The 27,356-nt window shown below is 40.1% G+C and overlaps 1 protein-coding gene across 6 annotated transcripts in view; it reads left to right on the top strand.

Annotated features, from left to right (window-relative positions):
* CNKSR2 (connector enhancer of kinase suppressor of Ras 2) overlaps positions 1-27,356 on the top strand; it is a 216,650-nt gene that overhangs the window by 23,982 nt on the left and 165,312 nt on the right. For all 6 annotated transcript variants that reach the window (XM_063342919.1, XM_063342929.1, XM_063342934.1 and 3 more), the window contains exons 2-3: positions 13,591-13,754; positions 25,307-25,509. In XM_063342919.1, the coding sequence (XP_063198989.1) occupies positions 13,591-13,754; positions 25,307-25,509 (367 nt within the window). The remainder of the gene's footprint in view (positions 1-13,590; positions 13,755-25,306; positions 25,510-27,356) is intronic.

A 27,356-nucleotide genomic window follows, 5' to 3' on the forward strand; every position in this document is an offset into this window, starting at 1 on the left:
GAATAAATATGGAATAAGGAATCTCTCATACAATAAGAAAATTAGTACATGCAACAAGTCCCGTTAAACTCTGCAGACTGAAAAATCAGATTTTTATTTTTATTTTTTTTAACTTTTTGGTTTCATTTTTTCCCCAGCTTTTGATTAGGTCTGGATAAGGTGCTAATGGAAATACTTAGTGCTTTTATGCTGATACGCCCTCTCCATTACTTTTCAATGTAAAGCAGACAATGCTTAAATGGGCAGGAGATAACGGAGGAAGACCAAGAAGTACAGTTGGCTATATATAGCTAACAGAGGAAGTGTTTAAAGAGCATTTACCTCCTGGTGATGTCTTGTGGAAATGAGCAGGAATATCCATAATTGGGACACTTTATCCCACACTGACTGATACAAGTATTTAGTTTTACCAGCCAGGGATGTTGCAGGATAAAGGACGAAGATCACACAAAGCAAAGCCAAGCTCAAAATTAATTCAGTGGAAAAACTTTATATTTTTCTTTTTTTTTTTTTTTTCTTTTATGTGTTAAGCTATGGCAACAGTAGACCAGAGCTTGTGGAACTGCAGCCTCGTTAAATCTCAACTCTGTCTTAGTTTGCCATGCCTTCCATGTGGCTTGGGGCAAGGCTGTTTGTAAGCAGGGCTAAGCAAAACGCATGAGAGCATCACTTCACCTTGTGCTGCCTTCTGGAGGGCTCATTTTCTGTGATGTCTCTGGCCTCTTTCTACATGAATTGCTTGGGAGGCTGAGCACGGTGCACATCTTCCACCTCCCCATAGGCGCTTCTCAATGTTCCCCGCAACAGCAGCAAAGTGTGGGGACATCAGGTTTTTCTTTGGGTTTACCAGCATTAGGGCTCTGAATTGGTTAACTAAGTGCGTGTATGTGTGTACACTATAAAATGTTAATAGCACGAAACTGTAGCATTTTGCACAAAGGTATTTAGTGTGTAATACTAATATTTAATGAATATTAGTATTCATTACCACTCATCCTCTCTTTGGGGAAGCGCTTCAGGGACAGCGGTTTCATACCATTAACTTAGTGCTATGAAGTTAATAGTTAAAAACAAATTGTTATTAATTTTGTGTGACACGTACACATTACTTTCCATGTGAACGTTCACTTCTCTTTCCTGGAGATATAACATTGATGAGACTTGAAAGAGACTAATATGTCACTGTAGATTAATTCAGTCTTTGAAGGGTCTAATTCCTAGTTACTGCTTTTTGCTCATATGGATAAATTGTATGAGCAAGTGATTATGCAAAATGAGAAACTAGCTAAAGTGTAACTGAGGTTGTCACTTCAACAGATATTTTTTTTAAATTTTTATGTATTTGCAACTTATGTAAAACTGACAACATTATTCTAAAAAGTATATTGCCAAAGAAAATAAAAAACCAACAAGTGTATTTTCCCATGATCCAGTTGTGTGGGTTGTACACCCACTTTACAGGCTTACAGTTTCTACTGTAGATTTTACATTATGGAATATGTTCTTTTCTTTTAACAAGCACGAGGGAAGGGCAGGCATGTAAAGTTGTCCTTGCCTGTACTTTTACGTAAAGCTCTCTACTTTCAACATAATTTGAAGCAGATTGTCTTAGCCAAGAAGCTTAAAGCTGAAATGTTTTTAACTTCTTAACATACACAGAATCTGTGCATATCAGAATGTAATAAAGCTGCACTTGTAGGACTGTTTGTAAAGTTACTTGAACATATTCTGTCTGATTACGGGTGATGTCATTAGGGTTCTGGCTTAATTCTGAAATCCTTCCTGGGAGAAGGCAGATAGAGCCAGTGAACGCTGGATGCTTTTGCTGGTATTAGAAGGAAAATCAAATGTAGGGAAGGAAGAATAATTTGGAATCATGGATGGAAGTCATCATATGAGCACTCCCAGCCAAGCTCAGCATCTTGTCCACTGTGGCTCCAGAGAGAGCGTCAGGCTAAGCATAGCAAAACTGAGGAATTGCTCATGTTGCAAAATGAATTGCATTGCTTTTAACCATGCTGCTGGGCTGCATGAAATCCGCATACACTGTGTGGTGGCATCCCCAAATAAATCTTGAAGCCTTATCTAAACCATTAAGAGATTTCTCCAGTGGTGGGAGTCAGTGTAAAGTACTGAGGTAAAGGAAAGCTTTAACAACTGTTGCATTATGTCTCTGGGGACACGATGTTCCAGCTTGCTCCGAAAGGATGCCTTCTGACATAATAAATTCTTGGCAGCAGAGCTGGTTTTGGTGATGAAGAACTATAATAAAGGCTGTGGCAGAGCTTATTCGACTATTTTGCGTAATAGCATATATTAGCCCATGTGAGGGAGGGAGAAGAGGAGCGCCCTTCTTGTGACAACAGCAGTGTGTTTAATGTGGCTGCTCCGGAGCGTGCTGTAAAAATGCAAACATGGGAAGGCATTTGAAAGAACAACCAGTACTTATTTACTTACTTGGTTAATGTCAGGGGAGTGCTTGGCTTACATAAACATCTTCTGACTGTCTTACATATTATACTTGTTTTTTCCCTTTAATATATGATTCATTTATATTTTGCGGAGGGGTGGGATGGTTACTGAGACGATGTATATGAACTGATGGAAGCGATGAGTATTAGAAGTATAGCTTTCCCTTTCTTCTTCATGACACTCCTACACATATCAAAGTATTTGACCAATGATTTTAAGTTACAGCTGTTTCTTTGTCATGTGGAGGGGGATGTACAGCTTTTTCTGCCCACAACCCTAAAACCGTCCCAAATCTCACACTGTGCTGAATTGTGCGAGCTTCTGCTAAAAGAGAGCTCCAAGCCTGGGAATTGCATGGGCGTTGCGAGAAGGAAGAATGAACGGGAGGGAGTTCACTCAGAGTTTGAAGAAACTTTCCCTCCTGTCTGCCTGCTGTAGGCTTGGACACTTGATGGCTTTGCACTTCCTATAGTCATGTGCTGGTGTGAAGCACAGCTGCAAATAATCATGGGAGACACTGAAAAGCTATGGAAAACGAAGACTTTTCTATCTTAAATCATGAGGATTTTTTTTTTCAGCTTTATAGCCTCTTATAAACTGTTGAAGAAGCCAATACCACACCTATTTAGACAAAGCCTCCCATCCTTAGGGGATAAGGTGGTTGCATTTCAATGCTTACAGTCGTGTTTGGGAATGTGGTAGTTTGTCATTGCTGTGCCGTGCAAAATTGTTCGGAGGGCCGGTGCTGTGCATTAGTGCAACCTGGGTCGGAGCTGCGCAGCCATAGCCCCGGGGCTGGGACAGATGGGGGGCTGGTTTGCTTTGAGCAGAAAAGCAGACCGTGCCCTCACTAACCCTTTCCAGCTCTGTCCCTGTTACGCTGGTGGTGGTCTTCAGCCCGGTGGTACTCACTTCAGCCTACTGCAATATCATTGGTTCCCGCTGCTTGCTTGAGAGATGTATTGGAGAAGTCATAAAGCCACAGGCTGTTGTTAGATGGACAGTTGTTCATCTCCTTGTAGAGCAGATGTTGTTCTCCTCTTGTAAACCAGTAGTGTAGCCTTTTTTTTTTTTTTTTTTTTATAGGCACTAGAATATTTATGTTTGGCGATAAGCTGAGTTTTCATCTCGTAAAGTTGCATTGCACTAGCGCGAAGATAAATCTCTAGAAGCTCTACAGTCAGGAGGACACTGCTGAGAAAAACTTCTTGTTGTGCTCGTTCATAAATTGCTTTATATTTTGTGAGGAGCTGATTAGTAATAAAGTTACTCCTTACAGTCTGATGTATGGGAGCAAGTTCTGAGAAAACAGCAAATCCCTACAGTGGTAGTGATGCAGGCAGATGTTGTACAAGGAATCATTTTAGAGGAGAAAAATGGTAGCGTTTGAAATTTAAAAAATCTATCTGATGAAACACAAATCAAATAGCTGTTAGTTAATGCTATTTAGAACCCTAATTTTATGACGTTGATTGAAAAATGCCTGTATACTAAGGTAGTTGCAGTGTATTCAAGTTTACATGTGATAATTGGAGCAGAAATGTAGTACTCGGAGGAAGAAGTTAAACATTGATTGGATCCAGGAAGACTTCCCTCTCCTGAGGTACTCTGCAAAGTGGAACACATGTGAAAAATGGGAAGGAGGGTGACTGTGAAAGTGAGAAAACTGCAAAGTCAGAGTAGAAATAAAAGTGTCTTTTGAGGGATCTGCCTTTATTAGCTAGCCAGCTTGAATTTCATGGAGAAAGAGAAGTTTATCAAGTGTCTTGGGTCACGGCCATATCTCCTTGAATATTACTTTGTACAGACTGTAGCATCATGGGACCCTGAGTGAGACTAGACTGTCTGGATTCTCGTGTATCATAAAAATATATTATTACATGTAAAGTGACAATGCCACTTTCTCCTCTTGATTTTGCAAAGCTTGGATGGTACATTCCATGTCCTCAAAGCTGCTTCAAAAATCATGTGGGCATAGATTGAAGTAGGAAAAAAAAAAGAGATAATAATGGGATTTCCTCTTTGAAATTTTAGGGGTGGTATTTCATTCAGTGTTTATAGTCTTATAATCTTGATAATGTTTGGACAACTTATTGTAGAACTTCTGGTTTTGGTAGAATAAATATTTGCACCTTTCACCTCCACTTCCCCATTAGCCGATATGGTCTCTTTGTTCAGAATACAAGTGGGATTCTGGGGGAGGGGGCCAAAAAAAAAAAAAAGAATGCGAGCTTAAAATCTGTCATTTTATACACCGAATTATGAGGAGGAATGCACACTTTCTCATCCCATCCCCATTGTGGCTGCTGTAGGCTGCTGCAGTGGGGTGTAGTAGTGTTTATAAGGAGTGAATGGATGCATTCCTTTGATTAGCTTCATCTGAGGGATTCCTGATACATAATGATGCTGTGGGTTGTTTGGCAAGCTCCTCTCCCTTCCACTAGCAAAGAGATTTCCGCTGCCATTATCAGCCACGCTAACTTTTCAGCAAACTTCAGCATTTCTCGTGTGCAAAGGCCACAGCTGTAGTTGAACAATGTGGTCATTGTAATCCAATAATGAGTCCTAAATATAACAATAATTATAACCTCTTACATTGAGAACAATATTGATAATCAGGGATACTAATCCTTGAATTTCATAGAAATAGAGCTCAACACTGGTTGTTGCAGTGTTATCCGTGTTTTAAGATTTCAAATACATTGCAAAACTTGTATGTGCTTGCGTGAAGATTTGGCTTTGCTACACAGATGGGCATAATGGAAACAAAAAGCTCCCAGAGAAATATGAATGATTACATTTATCAACAGTGAAACAGAACACTTTGGATATTATTCTGGTAATTAGCAAGTCTAACTTGCCATTCTAAGCCCTGATTATGAGTAGTCTAAGAGCACGGACTGATTTTATTGAAAATATGCCCTATTAGACACTGCAGCCAGTCCATTCTTGTGTATCTTTAAATCATGCTTGTAATTAGTCTACATGTACACTTTCTGTCTCTCTGACTCCTTTTTAAAATTTCATTTTATTTTTTCAACAAAACTCTTTTAAAAGTTAGTCAGTGTGAAATTCTTCGTAAAGTAAAGCTGTTGATGAGCCATGTATGATCCACTCAGTTTTGAAGTTTCTGCAATTTTCTGATGATTAAAATTGCCATTTATTGCCAACGTGGTCATAAAATTAATATATCCGGGTCTCATAAGAATTCATGGTCATGAAAACAGAGTGTATCTGTAGGCACAGAAACAGCAGACATGTTAGAGTTAGGTTCCTCAAACAGGATTTGATTTTTAATTACAGAATTCATAGTGACTTGATGCAGTCCTTCTTTCACCTCAGACTTCTGCTTCAACCCACCGCTGTCGCAAATACACTCTTTGACTCCCAAGTTCTCACCTGGCATAATGCCATCTCCTCGATCACTGGTGGCTTTTTCTTTGATCGATCGCAGGCCCTTCTACTGGCGAGGACCTTACAAAGAACAGCAAAATCAAGGTCTAAAATATACTTGTATTTCAGTTTCTTATGTTGCACATCTCTTCAGTGTGATACCTTCCTTATTTACCTCACTGCTGTACAGGGTACCTCTGGTATAGTAGCCAGGGTCTCGGCATTTATAATACCTTCAGGAGAGGCTGAGTTTGGATTATGTTGCTGCTGCTCACGTTCACATCTTCTGAGTTCTTCATTCTACAAACTTAATGTGCTTTCCTGGATGTAGCAGTGTGTATCCAGTGGATATAAAGTGGTTTTTTTTAACGTACCGTGTTCCTTTTTCATTGCCTAAAAATGTAGTTTTTAGTTAGCAGTACTTTTCAGCTAATGTTTTGACTATGAACAGTTGAAGATTCCTAGGAAAAAATACATCTACCCTAAACCGCACGTGGAAAACATGTAATCTTATACTATATTCTATGAATACACATGTTATGCTTGAAGGAATAATTATGTGGATCTTCTCAGTCATTTTTAATGTTTGTTTTTAACGCTTTTGGAATTTTCTTTGACTCAGATATATACAGAGAGAGAGGGAGTGAGAGAGAGAGAATAATTCTATAGAGTGAAGCACAAATATGTTTTGCAGTTAGAGGGCTTTTGCCTGAAATTGCAGATAACCAGCGCACAAAGTGATTGTCCTGCTTTTTTGCAAATACGGCCTGTAATGCAGGCATTTGGCAATTCTTTTTTTTCATTAATCCTGTACCCATTCATAAATATGGGGCCAGCAATTAATATATTTTTATTCTCCCCAGTTTTAAATATATTGTAATTTTTTTCCCAATCTGTAATGAAAGCTGCTTCTGGTGTTTCTTTTGCTGTCCTACCTGCAGTGTTCTTCTGGGATAAGGCATTATTTTTTCACGGCCGTCCTGTCCACAGTAGGCATTTGTCGTCTACTAGACTTAAAACATTCTGTTCTTTGCTCTGTCTTTTGGCACGGATAACTGTGACATCTGTTTGTCACATATGAAGCCCAGGAGGTGCTGGAGACCCCGATGCAGTGAGCATCCCTTACGTGGGCAGAGGAGAATTCTCGTTGCCTCTCAGGTGGGGAAGCGGCTGGCTTGGCTTCCTCCTGGTTTCTGCGGTGACATCCAGACTGAGGAACATGGAGAGTTTCCAAATGCCCATCTCCCGTGGACAGATTCGGGGGAAACTTGGCCTTTCCTAGTCTCCCCTCTTGCGCTCTGGTTCTTCTAGGGAAGAAGCGTGAGTGCGTACCCCCAGTAGGAGAGCTGTGGCGGGGAGAGCTGCCTGCTCTGGGCTGCCTGCAGTGTCTGTGCCCAGGAGCAGCTCATGCTTGAGGTGGAAGAGAGGGAGAAGTTCCTGCCTGCTTGTCTTGCTCTTTGACGTAAGGAAACCTTGTATTTTTGCATAATTAAAGTGAATAGGCTAGTGGCCTACCGGCTTTGGATTAATAAAGCCTAGGTGCAAATGCATAAGTCACAGCACAATGTTTTAACTTCTCAGGAACTCAGTTGAACATTTAAGTTTGAAACCTACATAGATTCACGTGCAGTTTCTAAGGTGGTCAGTCCTTAAGAATAGTGGGCTTAAATTTATTGCATATTTAATGGTGAGCGGGAAGAAAACAAATGTGACTTTTTTTCTGAAGATTTAATGTTTTAGTGGTCCCTTCCATCAAGCTAGTTTAGGTAAAAATGTTGCAAATAATAGTTTACAATCTGAAAAGACGCTGGATAGTGCTACATAAATGTCCAGGTTATACTGAACTCTAGTTTAAATTTTTTTTAAATGACTTGTTAAGTTCTGTGCTACACTCCATTGCTTGATTTTGTATTTATTTGTTAAGGTATAAAACGGATGAAGTTCATGTAGAGCATACTCTTTCTGTTCAGATTGAAACCTTAATTTGTTTGCCTTATATCTAAAGAAAAAGAAAAGCCCCACACCTGTCATTTGTTTTCTAAGCAAGCTGTGTGCCTTTCCCTCCCATGCAAAATTATTCCATGTGTTGCTCTTCAGTAAATGGGTTTACAGAACAAGGACTTGCCAGGGGAAGCTGTCAGTTTGCATCCTCATTCTGATTTACCAGGGGAGTGTAAAAATATACTCCCTTATCGAAGGTTCATGTATGATAGTTAAGCCTGTAATGTTCATCTCTTTCCCCTAGCCCCAAACTGCAAGGAGGGCTGATAAGGACACAAGCTCTGGTATTTTCACTGTAGTTTTCCAATCTTAAGGAAAAATTCTTTTGCCACCAATATGGGGAATAATATTCTACTTAGTTGCCACTATTTTTAGAACCGTATCGTCTCCTGTATATCTGAACAGCTGATTACAAATTTTAGTTCAGATCTAGCCATAGAAAAAGATGATTTTAATACCTTTTAGTCTCTTAGAGGCGAGAGGAAAGACTGAACTGCTTGCAGAGGAGGAGCAGACTGTGGGATCAGAACCTCAGGGTGTATTTCATGGAGAGGGTCACCGGAGTTTGAACTACCACAGATGTGCATAACCTGTTCTGACACTGAATTGCAGGGTAGTTTGTCGGTTTGCTCGTTTCAAAAGATAATCTGTTACACACATCAAAATAAGACAATACCTACGAGAGATCATGAAGTGTACAGTTGTGTTATTAGTTAGGAGATTGCAAGCATGGAAGATTTCCCTGGAGGGTAGCTCTGCATCTTGCAATCTTATTCCAGAAAATCGTATGAGTAAAAAAAATGAAATTAAACATTTCTTGTTCAGTTTCTACCATCCTGTTGTAATAAAAGGAATTCATTGCACAGAAATCAGCCCAATTTCCCATGTGTGAGCCATTAAAAAATTGTTAATGATTTGATGAACTCTGACTTGGCCCACACAAGGTAGAACTCAATGATGGCATAGGGGGAAAAAAACCAGCTCCAGTATGTTCTACTTGCAAGAGAAACTTTTCTAGAGAGATTCTTTTTTTTTTAATGTTAAAAGTGCTGACTCTTCTGAGCAGTTTTTTTTGGAGGAACTTTTTTTCTTTTACTATTGTTTTTTATTTCTTTAGTCCCACAGGTGAGGTCGAGCTTGCTTTAAACTTAATGAAAAGAGTTACTCCTTTTCTGTTAATGCACAGAATAGTCCATCAGTGTACATAACACCTCAGGTGTGTGCCAGCTGACAAAGGTGAGCAATATATTAACTTAACATCTTAAATGCTCTCCTGGACCCCAATCAAACTGCCAGGTAATGCGTGTATAGTGGGGTGTGGAGAGCGTTGCCAGACCCTGTGGCTGATAAGCCCATGTGGAAAGCACGGCGGGCAGAGGAGTGCTTCTTGAGTAGTTGGCGTCCTTGGAGGTCTGTGTTATTTCTGGAGGACGAGAATCTTTCAAGAAAAAAGAAAAAAAAATTATACAGTGTTTCCTTTAAAAAGTAGGTCTGAAAGGAAGAGGGGTGCCTTCATACAGTTTTACTTTAAACTCTGTTATTATTGGAACATCTGTGCCTTTACATATACTCAAAAAATCTTGGGGTTATTTTGGGTGAGGAATAGAGTTGTTGAATGTGAGGCTGTTACTTGTGTATTGACATCACAAAACCTGTTTGATACACTACGGGGCCTTATGCATCCAGAATATAATATCGAACCTGATTTTTGGACAGAGGCCACTGTTCTTGAAATATCCAGGACTGATAGGTGCTTGGCAACCTTAATCGCACCCATGCCCAGAAACAGGGAACAGAACATCAAACTGAGTTATTTGCTGGGATTCCTGTGGTTACGTGGGTTGTGTGACAACCTTGGATATGAGGGCATCTGGGGATAGAAGCGGAGCAGACCAGACCTTGATGGCTAGAAAAACTTCTTGCTACATTGCAGTTGGGTGAATGCTGGACTTGAAGGAATATGGTAAAAGATAGAGTGCTCTTAAGAAAGCTGTGCTTTCCCTGTCAGCTTGCAGGGTGTTTCCATGGACCCCAGGCACCTGATGGGGTTTTTTTTTGGTCCATCTTGTCCTGTCCCAAGTGAAATGGCATTATCAGCCAGGGACGCCCATTCCCTGCAGCTCCCCTCCTGTTGATCCGAAGGCAGCAGCAGCTGGACGGCTGCTGGCAAACAGGGCTCTCTGCTGTGGCTCTGGGGACAAAAGGTGTGGGTGAGGAATGCTGGTGGCCTTTTTGTATTATTGGTATTATTATTTCCTTTCTGTGCAGGGTTTTGTTTACAAAAAGGAATTCCTGCTTTTTAATTAAGAAATAGAATGACAGAAATAAATGACTTTAAAAGGATGTTCTTTTTAGGGAATGAGGGGAAGCAGTTGTGGCAAGCTATTCTGAAAATGTCACTCAATCTACGGTTAAATTATTTTGTTCTTTCCTGGCTGTAGTTTTTACGAAATTGATGAGTCAAGCAATTGTCAGTAATATTTTTGTTGTCTTAAATTTTTTTCTTACCCTATATGAACTACATGCATCCATCTAGATTACATCTGAATGACAAAAATATATAGATAGCAGGAGGAGGAAGAGTAATGGCTTTATTTAGAATTAACTGTCAGTAAGTGTTTATTAAGTGCATCTGTCATGTCTTATTCTGGATTTGTGTTGCTACTCTCTTAGCTGGGAATTAATTTTTTGTGATACAGAATCACAGAATACCTGATGACGTTGGATATTTTAATGTTATTATTCTCATTCAGCGGTCTATGTAAGCAGTGTGGGACTTAAGTTCAGGAATATCAGTTCCTTCTTTTTTAGTCATTTAGCAAAAGCACATCTGTGGCCTATTTTTAATACATTTTTAGATGAAATGTTTTATGTATTGTCAAGAATATTAAATTTATTTCAAAAAATACATGCCATTATACATTGGACTGTGCTTGTAAAACAGTTCATGCAATTACTATATCAGATGGAAAACTTGGGCTAAGAAGGGCTTTGGGGGAAAATATGGACAAATATGGATAAATCAAGCAGGCTTATATCAGATAATGGTATCTTGTGTGTGTGTGAACAAGTAAAGTAGATTCAAGAAGATTTGAGAAAAATTATTTCCTTTTGCAACCTAAATTTGAACATTTAAATGAATTCTTGTAGCGCTGTGACTTGGTAAATGGCAGAGAATACCACCTGATTTTTATTGATGCTTGTCTGTTTGCTAATAATGATGAGCATTGCCTAGCATGTAAGAGAGGGACAGCAACATTTGGATGAATTCAGGGCTCCCATTGAAATGCCTTGGGAATATGCAGAACTCATGCTCTTCCACATGTTCTGAGGCAATGGTGTCTAAGAAAGAGACAAATTAAGATCTTCCCGTTGTACATCACACCGACTATGCATGTCTCGCGTTGTTTTACAGTGAATCATTGCATTTGATTAACAAGCAGTTCTAAGGCCAAAGGCAGAGTTTTCATTATTTAAGTACAAAGGGAAAAATATCAAAAATACAATGGGGCACCCCACAAAGCAGCAGGCTGTGTTATTTTTACTTTAGTGAGTGTTCCTGTCGTCTTTTCCATGCGTGCATGTGGCAACCAGGTCATTTTATGGATCAGTCTTGGTCGTTCTGATAATTCAGTTTCCTCTGCTGTAGGAGAATGGAACTTAGGAGAATAAAGGTTTTAGTAGATCATTGCTCTTATTGGAAGTTTAACCATTTGTATTTTCTTTGTTGGAGAATTAGGAAACAATTTTTAGCTCCTCACAAGCTGGTCAAACACATCTGAGAACCAGGCTGTGTGGCAAGATGCAATACATGATCAGTCCTGGATCACCACTTTTGTTTTCTGTTAATATGTTGTAACAGAGTATATGACTGATTTGAACAACTATTTGATTAGAAAGGGAAATGAATGGAAGGCATAGCTCCAAATGCTTGATTAACCTAGACCTTCAAGTGGCTTTGTTACAGAGGCAGGAAATAGGGGGGCAGGCTCTGGAAGGCCTTGGTCGGAGGCTGCTGGAATCAGGAACCTGCTCCTGTGTCTTGGGCCTGGAGTATTTGACTTAGTGTGTTTGCATGGGGTTTGGTTTTGGTATGTGAATTCTAGAAGTTAAAGCCACGTGGAGATTGTGCTGCTGTGTTGTAACAGCGACATAGCGTGGGTGATGCTTGCCCAGGGGCCGAGGCAGGAATGGCAAGCTGGCCAGGCACTGGGGCATCCCTGCCTGCGGTACCAACATGTTCCTCATGTGAGTCTCTTTGGAGTTATGGCTACACCCTAAAAGGGCTGAATGAGAACCGAAAATGCAACAAAACCAGTTTCAGATAAGCTTTATGCTATAAGCTGGGGCTCGTAGGAGGCAGCTGGGGCTCAGCAGTTAGATCAGTCCTTTCTCCTCCGTGTGTCTTCAGATTTTTCAGACATTTTGATTAGCAAGTAAAAATGTTCCCACCAAATACTCAAGGGTCTTCTTTATGCCCTTGGCATAGGGATGCACACACTGCAGAGCTTCCCTGTACTGGTCTGGCCCTCTTAGGCAAAGATTGCTGGGAGAGAGAAGCACGATGGATTATCTCACGTTCTGCAGCGCTCTTTCCTCCAGGCAAAATGTGTAGTCAGCTCCATGTCATTAGATTGATAATCAAACTGAATAGCTAGAATAGGGGTGGTCCCCAAAGCAGGACCTAATCCTGTCATCCACATCCTGGGCAAATGTGTGGCATGGACTTCTAGGATCTTTTTTGGCGCCGCAGGCCTGTTTCTGCTCCCTGATTACTCTGTTCTGGGGAGCGCACCCAGGTCTTGATTTTTAGTGGCTTTTCATGCTCAGCAAGCATTTGTGTGACTTGAGTGACTCCATACAGCTTCTGAACTGAGGTACATTGAGCCGGATCTGCTGCTGCAGTTGGGGCCCAGTTTACGCATTCACTGTCCTACCACCTTTCTTGTCCTCTAGAGCTCTTTGCAGCTTGTTCTAGGGGCTGGCATGATCTGTGAACTTTCGGGTGGCTCAGCAGCATGTGGACAGTCTTGGAGTAGGAGAGATGCTATGATGCGGCACTGCTGTTTTGTGTGTCGCTGCATGGGGCACTGTAGTCAAGCGTCCCATGATGAGACTGGGTTCCTAGCTGAGGGCATCTCCAGCAGCCCCTCCTTATCATGCGACCTACCATGGCAGAAGTACGCTGGGAGCGAGGTTAAGAGGCACTGATAGCTGGTCACTCCTGGATGTATGGCGTCATGCTGTCATTATTCCCTTAGAATTTGTCTCTGGCACAAATGCTTTCCCTTGTTTCCAGTCTCTTACAGTGCTGCAATAATTAACAGCATCAGTTGATATGCTGCACCCAGAGAAGGATGCAAGTCTTCCTCCCTTCCATTGTTCCCTCTTCTCCTCTCCCCTCCCAGATGTAATGGAGGCATTGCTAATATAAGTGTTATTAGGAACTGCCAGACAGACATTGTACTACAAGAATTCAGGGATCTGTTCGGAGTTCAGGTTGATATCATCCACAGATGGAAAAGCCATGGGCTGCCATAGCTCTCCGAATCTTTAGATTTCTGGGTAGCATTACATTTTTTTGTAATGCTAAAATACTTCTCTGAAAGATAGGGCAAGTATCCTCTGTTGGCTTGATTTTTGGTTTCAGCCTGTTATTTCTTCCTGTGGCAGTACAAAATGTTGCTAACTGTTTTCTTGATTTCTTCCATCCTGTTTCTGCAGGTCTTGATGATTGCCTGCAGCAATATATAAAGAACTTTGAGAGAGAGAAGATCAGTGGTGACCAGCTACTACGCATTACTCATCAAGAACTGGAAGATCTTGGAGTCACACGAATTGGCCATCAGGAGCTTATCTTGGAAGCAGTAGACTTGCTCTGCGCACTGGTAAACTTCCTGGGGCAAAGTGGGGCCGGGGTGTGGATGGGTGAACAGTGTTTGCATATTCACGGTTTGCGGATTCGAATTTCTAGTCCTAAAGGCTACCTAAGTAGTTTAAGAAACTCCTGACATGTAAAGTATGAACAATTCAGCATTTTAAATCAGAGGCAAGATAAGGAGCAATATTTACTGATAGGATGGTGCTTGTAAATAAATTGGTATCAGAGATTTAAGGCTTGCATATCTGTCTTTGTAGAAGAAAAGTTTATCTGAAATCATAATAGAACTAGACAGGGTTTGGTTTGGAATGTAAAACAGTTATATATGTGAATGCATTAATAGAGCGCCGGTTGCCCTTTAGAAACAAAAAGTCCTGATATTAACCATGTCATTTTTCACTGATCCTTTCATGCAAATTATGTTTTAGATGATGATTCGAGCTCGCTGGAACATAGCTGCTTGTATTTCAGAGTAGAAAGGATTAAATACTGAAATAATTATCTTCTCTGTAAATAATATATACAGCTTTGGTGGAGCACACAGGGGGATTTTGGTAATGGTCTTTGCAGTCGGGTTGCATCATGCGTAACTGGGATTATCCCCTCGGTGAGGGGTGTGGTGCTGACTTCACCCTTCTTACCGACTTTTTGTGTGTGCCTGTAAAGATTAGTGATGGATTGGGCACGCTCTCTGCATTCTCCACTGTCGGAAGGATCATGAACAGCTCTGCTGAGATGTACTTGACTGCCTAAAGTGGTGTTTTGTGTATTTTTAATGCATACTACTTTTCCCAGCCTCAGAAGCAGCTTTAAGAAAGCTGAATCCCAGTAGAGGCAATCAAAGATGGTAGGCTGAAAGGCTCTTCAGAAGGGCTTGTGGATCCTCAGTATGCAGCAGTTTTTCTGAATATCCTGTTGTTGCATCTTTGGGAGATAGATGTGAGGGCTAATGCAGAGAAGAAAGCGAAAACAAATAAATAAACAAAGAAACAAAAAAAAGTGAAAAAGGGGAGAAAAGCTTTTCCATACAGGAAGACATTTGGTTTTAAGCGCATCTTAGATTCTCTTCCTTACAGTAATATTTCTAGTAAGATTGCAAAGTGGCTCAGTGTGATAAGCTAACTCATCTGTTTGTTTTTTAAATCATGGAAAGGATGCAATCCTAAAAAAAATAATGCTCCTGATATGGAAGGAAACGTAAAGAGAATTTTTCACGAAGTACTTTTCTCATCAGACAGGGCAAAAGGAAACGAGAAAGTAAATACTTTAATTAACTGAGGCAAAATCTAAGTCAGGGTGAAGACTGATGACCATTTTTCCCAGGCACACAGGGAGACAGATTGTGGCTCTTTCAAAAACAACCTATTTTCATGGAAGAAAACCTTGTTTATTAGCAGAAATTTCTTTTTTGCCCGGGTATGTAATTACAGATGTTATCTTTAGACAAACAAACACAACTTGTCTTTGTAGCTCCCTTATCTTAGCCAAAAGTGCATGGAACTAAGTTGAATATAAAATAAGGAATTTGAAGCGAAGGCTAACACTGCATCCTTAATTCATGCAGCGACTCCCTACCTTCCTGGTTCTTGTTGTACATATAGTGTTGCCTGCTTTTCTGAGTTCGTCTTAAAGAAAACTTCATCACTGAAACACAATAGCATGTGTTCAGACCACAGCTTCTAATTTAAGCTGAGGTTTTTGCAGTCTCACAATTGGCTCCTGATGGCTCCTCAGGGATACAAAATGTGATCGTTATATTGATTTCAGTGGACTTAATTTGAATTTATTGTTCACCAATCAGATAAACCTCTTAGGAAATTTAATTCGGAGGCAATCCTTTTGGCTATACTGGTCCTATACTTACAGGCTTTTCTTTTTTTATTGCATCAGTAAGTATCTGTCCTGGTTAGTGCTTGCCCATTCTTCCAATTAGCCTCTAGTGTTGACTGTATTGTTTAGGAGAAGTTTAAGCCTATGACTCTCCAATGTAGGTTAACTCCTAATGCAGGTAGTCACTGTGCAAGGTTTTGTAAATGAAAATTATCTGATTTTTTTTTTTCTGTTTCACTGGAGTTTGACAGAGGATTCATGATAAAATTTGTCATGAGTTACAAGCGTATGATCAACTGAGTTAACATCTATTTGGATGCTGGAGATGATGGGTGGCATGGTGGGGTAGGAATAATGTTAATTTTGCCTTGCCAGCATAATGTCTGCTTGATTTTAAACTAATCATTAAAAATACAAAAGGATTGTCACTTCTGATTCTCCTCCCCATTCTCTCCCAGTTAGCAAGTGACCACCTAAACAGTTTTTGGCACTGAGGACAGAACCACCTCTCACTGTTCATTCCCGCTCCCACTCTGCAGGGAAGAGTTTCCAAGAGAGAGTTGCCATCAAATGTTGGTAACTGATGTGTTCTGTGAACTGTTTTCTTCCTCCCTCCCTTCCCAGTATTTTTCTGAGGTAAACTTCTACTCGCAGTTTTTGCCCTGTCAGCTGTGGATATGGCAAATGGCAAACAGCAAACCAGCTGCTTGTGTTGCGTACCTGTAGTTCATGGGGCAACATTTTCTTCCTGAGGAAGATGGAGAGCCTGGACAAGCGTATTTGGATGGTATGGAGAGAGCATGAGACCTCCTTAACCCAGGCAGAGGCTACTGAACAGCGCTAAATAGACAAACTGAGTGCCACAAGAGTAGTTGGGAACCAGTTATGATTGATAGCACTATTTAAAGGATGTTTTTTATTGATTTTTGACAGAAGGCGGGTGGGTGGCTATGGTCTCTCACAGTATTCCCCTCCTGTCATAAGCACTTGCAACAAATGGATCTTCCAGTGTTTGTTAGCCGATCAGAGAACAAATGGTGGCCTGTGCTATCCATCTCAGTCGAGTCTCTCTTGGCTGCCAGCCCGCCATACCGTGCTCTTGACAGGAGAGCAAGCATCCTGGGGGTGGGATTCACAGGTTTTCTTTTCCTGTGGTGCTTCAGAGGAGGAGGAATAACGACTTTGCCCAGCTGCTACTGCTGTTACAGGTCATGCTCGCTGATAAATGGTGGGGATGTACATAACGCATACCGTCACGGAAGCTGAACGTGCTCCAGGAGAGAGCGGGCGATGTGACTAATTTGGTTTGTCTCTTCCCTCTCTCCTTCGGTCTTTTCAATAGTTTATCTTGCCTCGGTGCAGTTTTGTGTTTTATACGGTCCGTATGTCAGAAAGGGCAAGATAAACGACATGTTCTCTGTGCTTAAAAGAAGTAGTGAGGTCTGTGATGGTATTTTGTTGCTGCTAAGAGTTTGTTGTGTGGGTTTCAATCAGTCCTTGAGAAACCGCCATGACAGATACACACCCGTAGAGTTGTTCTGTTCCCAGCAAGGCATGTCTCTTGTCCTTCCCTTTCTGTTCAAACTGGGACACGAAGCTGAGATCACACTGGTGGCACCAGCAGGCAGATTCCTGCTTGATGTGGGTATGCATGTTTGTTCATACTGACAAAATCTCCAAAAATAACTGACATCTCAAAACTGGTTGAAAAATGGTGAACTAAGAAACTGCATGTCCAGCTCTAGAGATACATGAGAAACCGTACGGAGTTAGGTATCATGGTATTTTTTCTCCAGGCTACTCCCAGGTAATAAAACATACACTTGTTCATCACTTATAAAAATTACCAGCGAGATCTAGCCTCAACATTATCCTTTCAGTATGTGCATGGCAGTGAAGCTAGTCTAAGGCTGCTTTGCATTTCATCAGTAAACAGACAACTGTAGCAGACCTTCAGCCACACATAAAATGTGGCGAGCCTTGTTTCTTTGATGGCTGCTTTAAGCACTGGATGCGAATGAACAATGCCATCGGAAAGTAAATTGAGGAAAGATGGAGGTGATGCTTGCGAAAAGAGAAGTGCATACTGAAGAACACATTACTGAGATAGTGCCATCAGATCACTGTATCAGTCTTCAGGTTTGGAGTGCATCTGGAGGTCTTGTAGCTCCTGAAGCACCTAACTGTGCTGCAGAACGCAAAGAAATGCACATAATTCTTTTTCCATCACCTGATTGTCAGGAGATGGAGTTTAATTTTTCAAAACTGGGTATGACCATATTTTTCTGAGAGTCCGTGGACTGTAAATTTTATGTTTCCTTGGTGTCATATTTTTCCCAGAAAATGCTACCCTTTGCCTCACTGCCTGGAGAATACAAAGACTGAAGACTGCACAACCAAAGATGACTTCTTCCATCTTTTAAGAAAATGATCTAGTTTACCTAACATATCACCACAATGCCTTGATGCATGAGGATTTTTTTTGCTTTACTTCTCCAAAATATCATACATTTTATTTGCATGAAGATTAAATAAGTTTTGTTCGATTTTGAATATTTTCAAATATTTTTAAAAGGAGACCTTAAAGTGGGAAATATTTTGTTTTGGGAAGATAAGAATATTTAGAAAACTTCACAAATAACTTTTGGATGCTTTAAAGTTTTCCTTAAAGAACTTAGTAAAGTCCATCTGAATTTGCAAAATACTTCTTCAGGGAATCTGCCTTTGTGCAGAGTAGAGTTTGGTTAAAAAACAGAACAGTTTTTGCTTTGTACAGCATACTGGTTTTGGTGCTGGTTTCATGCTAGTTATTTAAATCTGCTATGGCTGCACAGGAATTTATTATACACTGTATATTTGAATCTGTAAAGCTAGACGATTGCAGCAGATGAAATAGCATTATTATTTGGCAGAGGAAACATTGGTGTGCACTAACAGCATGAAATTACTTATCGTTTACCATTAACACAAAACATTTATATGCAAATGAATATAAAAAATAGACCTACTTTACCCGTGAATGATTCGATTTCTCTTAAGAATTATACCTTTTATCTTAATTTCATCTTCTTGCCATTTCTCACACAGAAATCCTTTCCTTTGCCCTTATCACTAGCCAGATCTTAAAAACTGCTTTTGTCAGTAGTAGTGAATATTAGACTTAATCACCGTAGTGCTAAATGAGGAAGACTTCATTTCGGAATGGAGATTTGTATGTACTGGAGTTGGGATTTATTGTTAATATTCTGCGTGCTCATAGCAGAAAAATTACTTACCCTTTTTTCTATTGCCCTTTGCAAGTTTAAAGTTCTGCTTATATATCACCTGCCGTTTTGTCTTCAGCATGAGCTAACTTAACTAACTGCAGAGGAGGAAATCCTGAAGTCCATCACCAGATCAATAAAGCTAAGGAGTTAACGGCTTTCTGATACCTCATATAGATCACACTGAAAATGTCTGTTGCTGTTGTTAGTAGATCTTCGTTACAGAACTGCAGGAAACCCTGTGGTATGCCAAAGGCAGTAAATATGTCTGTATGCAAAGGGTGAATATCCTTCCTCCCACTCGCCTCAAGAATCAGCTGTGGATCCTAGATACTTTTCTTAGTTGCTTTTATCTTTGGGCTGTTTGGAGTTTTGGGCAAGTACGAAATATATGCTCCAGCTCATGGAGTCATAGTATGGTCTGGGTTGGAAGGGACCTTTAAAGATCCAACCCCACAGTGAAAAGCAGACTGGATAAAAGATAAAAAGGGGCTGTTACAATTTAAAATATTTTAAAGAGGTAGCGTATTCCTAATAATTTACTTATTTCCGTTTTTTTTTTTCTTTTTTTTTTTTTTTTTTTTTTTTTGAAACTGCTGTTTAGCTGTTAGTACCAGTACGTAACTGGTAGTTTGAATTCTGGAGAAATAAGAGCACTTGGCTGGCTAGGGACAAAATTACATGAGAAAGTAGAAAAACAAGAAAATAATGAGCACTTGGTCTTGCAGAGTCTGATGACTGAGTAAGAGTAAAAAAGAATAGTTTATGTAATTGCTCTATTAGTGCTACAAAGCATGACCAGGACTTGGCTTTTTGATACGTTGCTTGATTGTGCTGTAGAAAAAGAAGGGCACTTTTCAGGAAAGGGGATGATGATGATGATTATGAATCTTTCCCAGGTTCTGCAGGGCTATAAGTATCATGCACCTGAGTTTTTCTGACTGTAAACATTTAGGACAAATATTATACTCTTTGAAACCATTTGCATTTTAATCGGTATATGTTTAATAATTGCAGTAAATGATAAGCGCCATTTGAGCTATCTGCCTTTTTCTTCTTATCTACTTATTCTGTGTTTACGAAACAGATGTGTAAGGATCATGTGTTGCGCGCTTCTAAATTACCCCATACGTCAGTGCTATTTGAAGGAGAGATAACCTTAGTGTTGGCATTTCGTGATGCTGGAAGAAGGGCCGTTAGAAATATATGTCGTAGGCAGATCTGATGAGGTATAAAGTTACATAAGGCACCTTCCATATGACAAGCTGTGTTTCTCAGTTGCTCGCAACTTTGGGCTGGTAAGCGATCTGCCTCATACTTTGTGGGATGTGTTCAGCCAAACGTTTTGGAGAATGAGGTTCAGATGCAGCTTGTTCATTTTTAAAAACAATGTTGGAGACAAAAGGTGGAATTTTTCTTGGCGAATCTTTGCCTGCCCCAGATTTTGAGGTGTGGTTTTGAAATGGCTGCCACGTGCCATGGGAGCCATGTGATGCTGCTTTGATTATTCGTTTAAAGACTTCCCCAGGCTTCCTGAGAACTGAGGACTCTGAACTTTACTGTTTCCAGGTTGGTTGTTTAAAGGCAATAAATAATACATACAGAAATAATGCTCAAGAGTTAAATATGGAAGATGAAAGTACTGAAAAATAGTGAGGAGCAGAATTAATCTTGCTTGGGGTTACCTTAAGTCCATTTCTTAGCAGTCATATGCTGTCCTTACCTAAAACTCCTGCATTCAGTCTGTGAATAAGTGGAAAAATACTTTTTGAAAAGTTGCATTTAGGGAGAAAACTTATGATTTCATCCTTATGATTGTTATCCATATTACTGAGAGATATCAGGCATAACTGAGAAGGTGCGTTTCTTCACACATAATTTATTATATGCTACATATAATTTGTTACACGGTACAGCTATCTAGACCTTAATATCTGTCTTTTCAAAAGGTTGCCATTTTTTTCCTTCTTTAAAAAATAATGATTGCGCGTATGGTGATAAACATTTGCCAAAGAAAAATAAACCTTTACCTTCTGTGGTTTATACAGTCATGGTTGCCTTCTCCAGAGGGGCAGCAGAAACTAATCGATGTAAGCACTGCTATCTGCTCTGCCTGCCTGGAAAAACTGGTTTTATTTTCCTTTTGCCCCCAAGCACCAGTGTTACAGTAGTATCTTCAGTTTCTGTTGTGTGTCTCTTCAGTAAGAATTAGCACTGGTCGCTGCGTGGATTTTGCTCCACGTGTTTTTCCAGCAGCTTTCTGGGCTGAAGAGAAGGAGCAGTTCTTTAGGGAGGGAGGCGGAGGGGGCATACGCTCATTTCTCTACCTTGGATTGTTTGTGGGAGTCAAACGATGTCATTGAACTTGATGTGGCCTTTGTGCTTGGAGATGTAGAGGCGTTCGTGGCCGCATAAAAGTTGTGCTCGAGACATCTGTTCTAAGGGATTTCTGGATTTGTCAGTGGGACTGTGGCTATCTTTGTATTGCATAACGCGCTGTGTTTAGGTCTGGACTTCTTTTGGTATCTGAGCTTGGCTTTTTCAGTTAGCTTTGCATTTGCAACAGGCAGCATAAAAACACCTAGACTAAAGGTCTCAGCAGCTTCTAGACACCCTGTCTGACCCCGCAGAGCTAGTTACCACTAGATGAGTTAGGAACACACTGCTTTTTAACCAGTGTGACGTGCGCTTCCCTGCCAGCAAGGGTTAAGTGAATTTAACACAGGGAAGAGACGAAATGACCTCTGATTTTTATTCTTATTTTTTTTCAACTGGGGGAAGCAGAGGAGACAGCTAGTGAACATTGATCAAGAAAATGTCACTTTACTTCCAAAGCTTGGTTACTAAACTCCCTTCCTGCCCTGTGGTGCTGGTGCAAGGATGGGCTGGCAGAGGGACTAGGCTGGCTCTCCTCACCAAAAAAAAAAAAAAAAAAAAAAAGCAAAACTCATCAGTGGTGATTAGAGCTGCTGCTTGTCAGCGTGTGAAGAAAAGAGCTACAATTCATCACTCACACTGTCATGTGAAGCCACAGAAAAGTAATTAGCAGGTAAAACGTCTATTAATAGCTCACACCACCTTTAGTTCGAACACCTGCTGACAAGCTATTGCTCTGCATAGCTTAGCTTCATCAGGTTCTTGTTTTGTGATTGCCAGGAGAGACTCCATTAGAACCATTTCAGTTGAGGTGGGGTGTCTCTGAAGAGACTCTTGCTCGGTGGCCTCTCGTTGAGAAAGCGGATGCGTCCACTTGCTTTGCTTCTCGCAGTCTCTACAAGCACGCAGAGATTTCTTTGTGGTTCTTTCAGTGACTGTGAATTTATTTTGGCTAATGAAAGCATAACTTACGTTAGTGCCGGCTAAATGCAGAGTAGGGGAAAACAAAGAATTGTCTCCTTTGCCTGCAATTATCTTCTTTACAGTGCTTGAAAATAAACGCAGTGCATTTCTGAGAAAACCATATTGCTACTAGTATATTATCGCATATAAAGTATGATTAAGCTTGGCAGTTATTATTTGAGCAAGCTTTTTTCCAATATTAGAACGTGCAACTCTTTGTTCGTTTTTAGTATGGGCCAGAACTATTAGTGATAAACAAAGTGGGGGTTTTGTTAGCTTGGCTGTTGTGATAGGATCCTTCTACTTGAAGGCTTCGATAAACACTGCTGCCCAAAAATCTGTTCTGCCTGAAATTTATCTCTGTGTTTTCCATCCCTGGGTTTATCTGTCTCATATTACAGGTGGAGACTTTACCAAAATCAGTGCCATTCCTCATGTAAGACTGAATTTTATGTGTAGCTTAGGCGTTACACTTGCCCCTCAGTTTTTTTTATGTTAAAGAACGCACACACATTTGATGAATATGCGTGAAAATAGACTTTGTATCTGTTAACATTGTCTCTTCCTTGCCATGTATCTGACAGTGAAAAAAGACATCTGAAAAACGTGTGTCTGTAGGTGGCCATCACTTGAAATGTTAACAAGAAGCCACTAAGCTTTTACAGGAGCCGATTTTCTAAAGAGGCGTATACACAAATGCACTGTATTTTCTTGTTGTAGAATGAATTTTTGAGTATTGTTTTGCTCAGTCCGCAGTGTCCGATATCGCAGGCTTTCTTTTTGCTGGTGCTTTGCTTTCTGGTGGGAGTGGAGGTCTGTGCATCTCCCACCGGGGTTGCGGCTGCGGTGGGCATGGCACGCCAGCGCCGCTGGTACCCGACACCCGCCATCAAAGCGGATGAGGTACGGACAAGGTGACAAAATGAGGGATGGAGAAAGAGAGGGATCTCTTGGCTGATCTGCAAGACGTTTGGTGTGACAAATCTTTCATCCAGAATATCTTTCATTTGTTTCTTCCCCTGTTAATTCTCCCAAAATGAGCTAGGTGCTCAAGAAGCAGGATGACAGAAGAACAAACCTGGTATTTTTTTCCAACCTACTCCCACACAGTCCTCAATCTCCATCTTGGTCTCTCAGGCACAGCAACCACAGAAAACGGCAGCAAAAACAAATTTATTTTTATCTGATGTTTATCTTTTTAATTTGTTCTGATTTAATAAGTTATTAGTTATGAGCCGTTTAGCTGCATAATGAAGTACGTTTTACTTTTCCATCCCAGTTTATTGTTTTCAACTTGTAATTTTTTATTTATAACCTAACTCTATCTGTTGTGTAATTGCTATTGAATATTTACCTGGTGAAAAAGTCACTGCCCAAACATACAATTTGTCTAATTGGGAACTGAACATGGTGGCAGAGGACGGCGCCTGTGCAGAAACTGTGGAGTTGAGAAACCTGCCCACAAAGCCTTCCTTGCCCAAAATATGGATGTTCACAGATGTTACAGTAGCAGTTTTTAAAGTACAGCCTTAGTGTGTGGTCACTTCTGCCTTCATCCGAGTCCCAAAGCGCATCCTCTGCAGCGGAAAGATGGCTGTCGCTTTAGTGTCTCCCCCACGAAGTGTGTTGGGTTTACAAGGGGGAAGAGGGGCTGGCTGGGAGGCGGCAGTCTCTCCTTTCCATGATGATCTCCCATTTGCTTCGAAGTCCCATTGTGTGGGAGGGCTGGGGCTAGCTTCAGTGTGATGTTCCTGCAGTCCCTGTGTAATTAAAGAGGAGATCAGGTTCCTTTAGTAGATGGTTTGGATTAGGAGCATGATAACTGCTGTAAATAATCACACACCCCCCCCCCCCCCATTTCCTATAGAAAAAAGACTAAGGTAAATAAGCTTCAGTGGTCTTAATTTAGCATTGTAAAATATATCCCTTCTCCCATCTCTTCACTTTGTGGACAGATTAGCGTGGGGACCAAAGCGGGGCCCTGGGAGGATGAGGCGGGGTGTCGTTAGGAAGTAGATTTTTTTTGTGTGCAGCTGCGGGGCTTTCTGCATCCTACTTCATCATCCTTTGTGGTAGGAAACAGTCCACCTTTGATAGTAGCCCCCTCCATCGTCAGCTGAACAAGTTGTGAGCATCCCGTGTTATAACCCTGCGATGTGGTTGAGGCGAGGAGCACCTTCAGAAGTCCCATCTTTCTCTTACAGGAATAATAAGCTGAAGTCTATGTAATTGCTTTTGCTTTGCCTTTACAGAGGCAAAAGATCTCTTTTGAAATAACTCTATTAATTATTTGCATTTGTGAGGAAAACAAATCTATTCTAGAAATAACAAATAACTGATTGTACTATATTATATTGTAATTGAACATTAAATTAGGACATTCTCTTGTACTGTTTCAGCAACAGTTGTATATTTGAAGGATTTTCAAGTACTATTTGTTAATATTTCTGCATAATTGTTTCTGTCTCTGCTGCACATCTGAGGAATATAATTTAAGTTTAAGGGATTGACTCTTAAATGGAAGCAAAGTTTACAACTTGACTTTAAAAGGACAACTCAGACATTGAGCTGAGTATCACTGTGTTCCCTGGTCTGTGATTCTGGTTGTTCTTTACTGCTAACAAAAATAAAAATAAGGTAATGACTGTGCTTCCTTCACTGAAACCAACAAAAGCAATTTGGTGTCACACTGTGTCCATACTCCATACTTCTGCTAGTTGCAAGCCCTCTTGACTAATGAGATCTTAAGAATCGGTGTGAGTATGGACACCAGGGACTGACCCCTAACCATCAGATCTACTGAGAGAACCATCTGATCTGCTGCGAGTGACGCACTGCTTTGCAAATCAATCTTCCAGACTAGATTTTTTTCTTCATTTTGAGATGTTTTTCTCAGTGCACTTAAAACGAGCTAAAAGATCACTCAAAATTTTGCACTTCTTTTGTTCTATTTTTATGCGCTTTAGAAACAGAACATGCCATACATTTAAAAAGTAATGAGTGGGTGTATTTCTACCTTAATTATTAGGAATGGTTTAAATTTTGAAGCAGAAGAGCAGTCTTGCTGTTCTCGGTACTTCATGTTCAGCTGCAAAGATAACTTTTCTTTATCTTTTTTTCGATGCAGAATTATGGCTTGGAAACGGAAAATCTAAAAACCCTTTCTCACAAACTGAATGCATCTGCCAAAAACCTGCAGAACTTCATCACTGGGAGGAGGAGGAGCGGTCACTATGATGGAAGGACCAGCCGCAAATTACCGAATGATTTTCTGACATCAGTAGTGGATCTGATTGGAGCAGCTAAAAGTCTGCTGGCTTGGTTGGACAGGTAAAATCTCCCAAATGTGTCACAGGTAACCAGATCACGCACACGCACAAACCCCAGCTTCTCTACAAAGTGTAGTGTCGGCGTTGAAATGGAAGCAGAATTCATTTACAAATTCTGAGAGGATGGTTGTAGCAATCTTTTCTTGTTAAGTCAGCATGCAATTCGGATCGCCTTTCAGTACAATACTTCTCACTACACTGCAATCCTCTGCATATCTGGAAATACAATGTTGCAGCAGGATGACATCATTAGGTTATATATGTATTTTATTATTAATATAGAACAACACTTTGACCTGCATAACTCAGATTTATTGCTCTGATAGTATCACATTCACAAAACTGTGATCATACTTTTCATTAAATAGGTGTCAATATATACCTCCAGTGTGTGAGTGTGTGTGTGTAAACATGCATGTTGCATTTCAGTTTTCTAAATGGCAGTGAAATACCTCTGAAATTGTAGGTGCAATTGGAATTGTCTTATATTTTTACCTCTATTATCTAGGAAGTACGTGGGGCCAGGACTTAAGTGCTCTCCTTTACTATATCTGTAGTCACATTTTTCTAATGATAACAAGAGTAATATGCAGGTATTTATGATGATCACTGAAGTGGGTTAAAATTAGTCTATCTATTCTAAATCTATCTAAAATCTATCTAAATCTATCTAAAATCTATCTAAAAGACATATCTGTATGTCTTTTTAGAATGCATCACAGTGCATTTTTGTCAGGAAAAAATAAAATGCTTATCTTGATTTAAAGTTGTATCTTATTTTGTATCCAGCAGCTGAAGTTTTGTTTAGAGTACGATCTTTGTGTAATTCTTAAAATCCAACAGAATTATTTGGATTTACGGCTGCGGGTTTTGTTGTCTTTCATTGTCCTGAGGAAAACTGGCTTCTGTCCCATAAATGATTTCCATATGAAAGGTTTAGGTGAGGCATGAATCTTTTCCATTTCTTAAGCTGAACTGCAACCTCTTTCTTTTTTCGACAGACTACAGCTACCACTGCTTCTTGTTTTCTCCCCCTTTCTAGCCTTTCTGTATATTTCAAAACGAGAGTACCTAAAGTTGGGCTCCTAGATTTCTATTTAGATGTTTAACATTAGGTGTGCAGAGAAACAATACAATCTCATGGAAAGGCTTAGTATTAAGACTTGAACAGTTGGGAATAGATTTTTAGCTCTATCTCTAGCCTGTTGTTGTTACTTGGAAGACCTGTAGGCTTCACTTTTTCTCCCTGCAAATCATTTTTGGCAGAGAAAAGCATATCATTCTGGGTTTTAAAACAGACGGAATAGTAGAAAACAATGTTCTTCTGCATAGGTAGATCGGTGTTTGCCACTTCTTTCTATTTAGAAATAACCTTGATTGTTTTCTCATTGGAATTGTGGCTAATGGATAAAGACTTAGTTACAAGGTTGAGGATTTGGTAGTGTGTTGTTTTTTTTTTAATAAAATACTCTGGTATTAAAAAGCAAACTTTCACACATATATATATATGTTTAACATATTGAAAAACAATGTGTTTCTGGCATCTTAATATGAATTTAGTAGTTGAACTTCAGGAAGAAAGTAGTTGTTGATGCTAGGAAACATCTGCTTCTGAGCACTAATGTGTCACTGTAGTACTGTGCACTACGCCCAAATTATGCACTTTTAGTATTAAAACACAAATCCAGTCTGTAAAATTTGTTTGTTGCTCAGAAGTGTGTTGAGAATTATCTCTTAGTAAAATTATGTATATAAAGGCAGCTGTATTGTCTTTGTAAGAGATAGTTCTGTTAGCAGGTTTTAGTGTTGGTGGAGGAAGACCTCTAAAATAATTTCTGGAAACATGCA

Source organism: Chroicocephalus ridibundus, chromosome 1 (genome assembly GCF_963924245.1).
Source record: "Chroicocephalus ridibundus chromosome 1, bChrRid1.1, whole genome shotgun sequence".
NCBI classification, from domain to species: domain Eukaryota; kingdom Metazoa; phylum Chordata; class Aves; order Charadriiformes; family Laridae; genus Chroicocephalus; species Chroicocephalus ridibundus.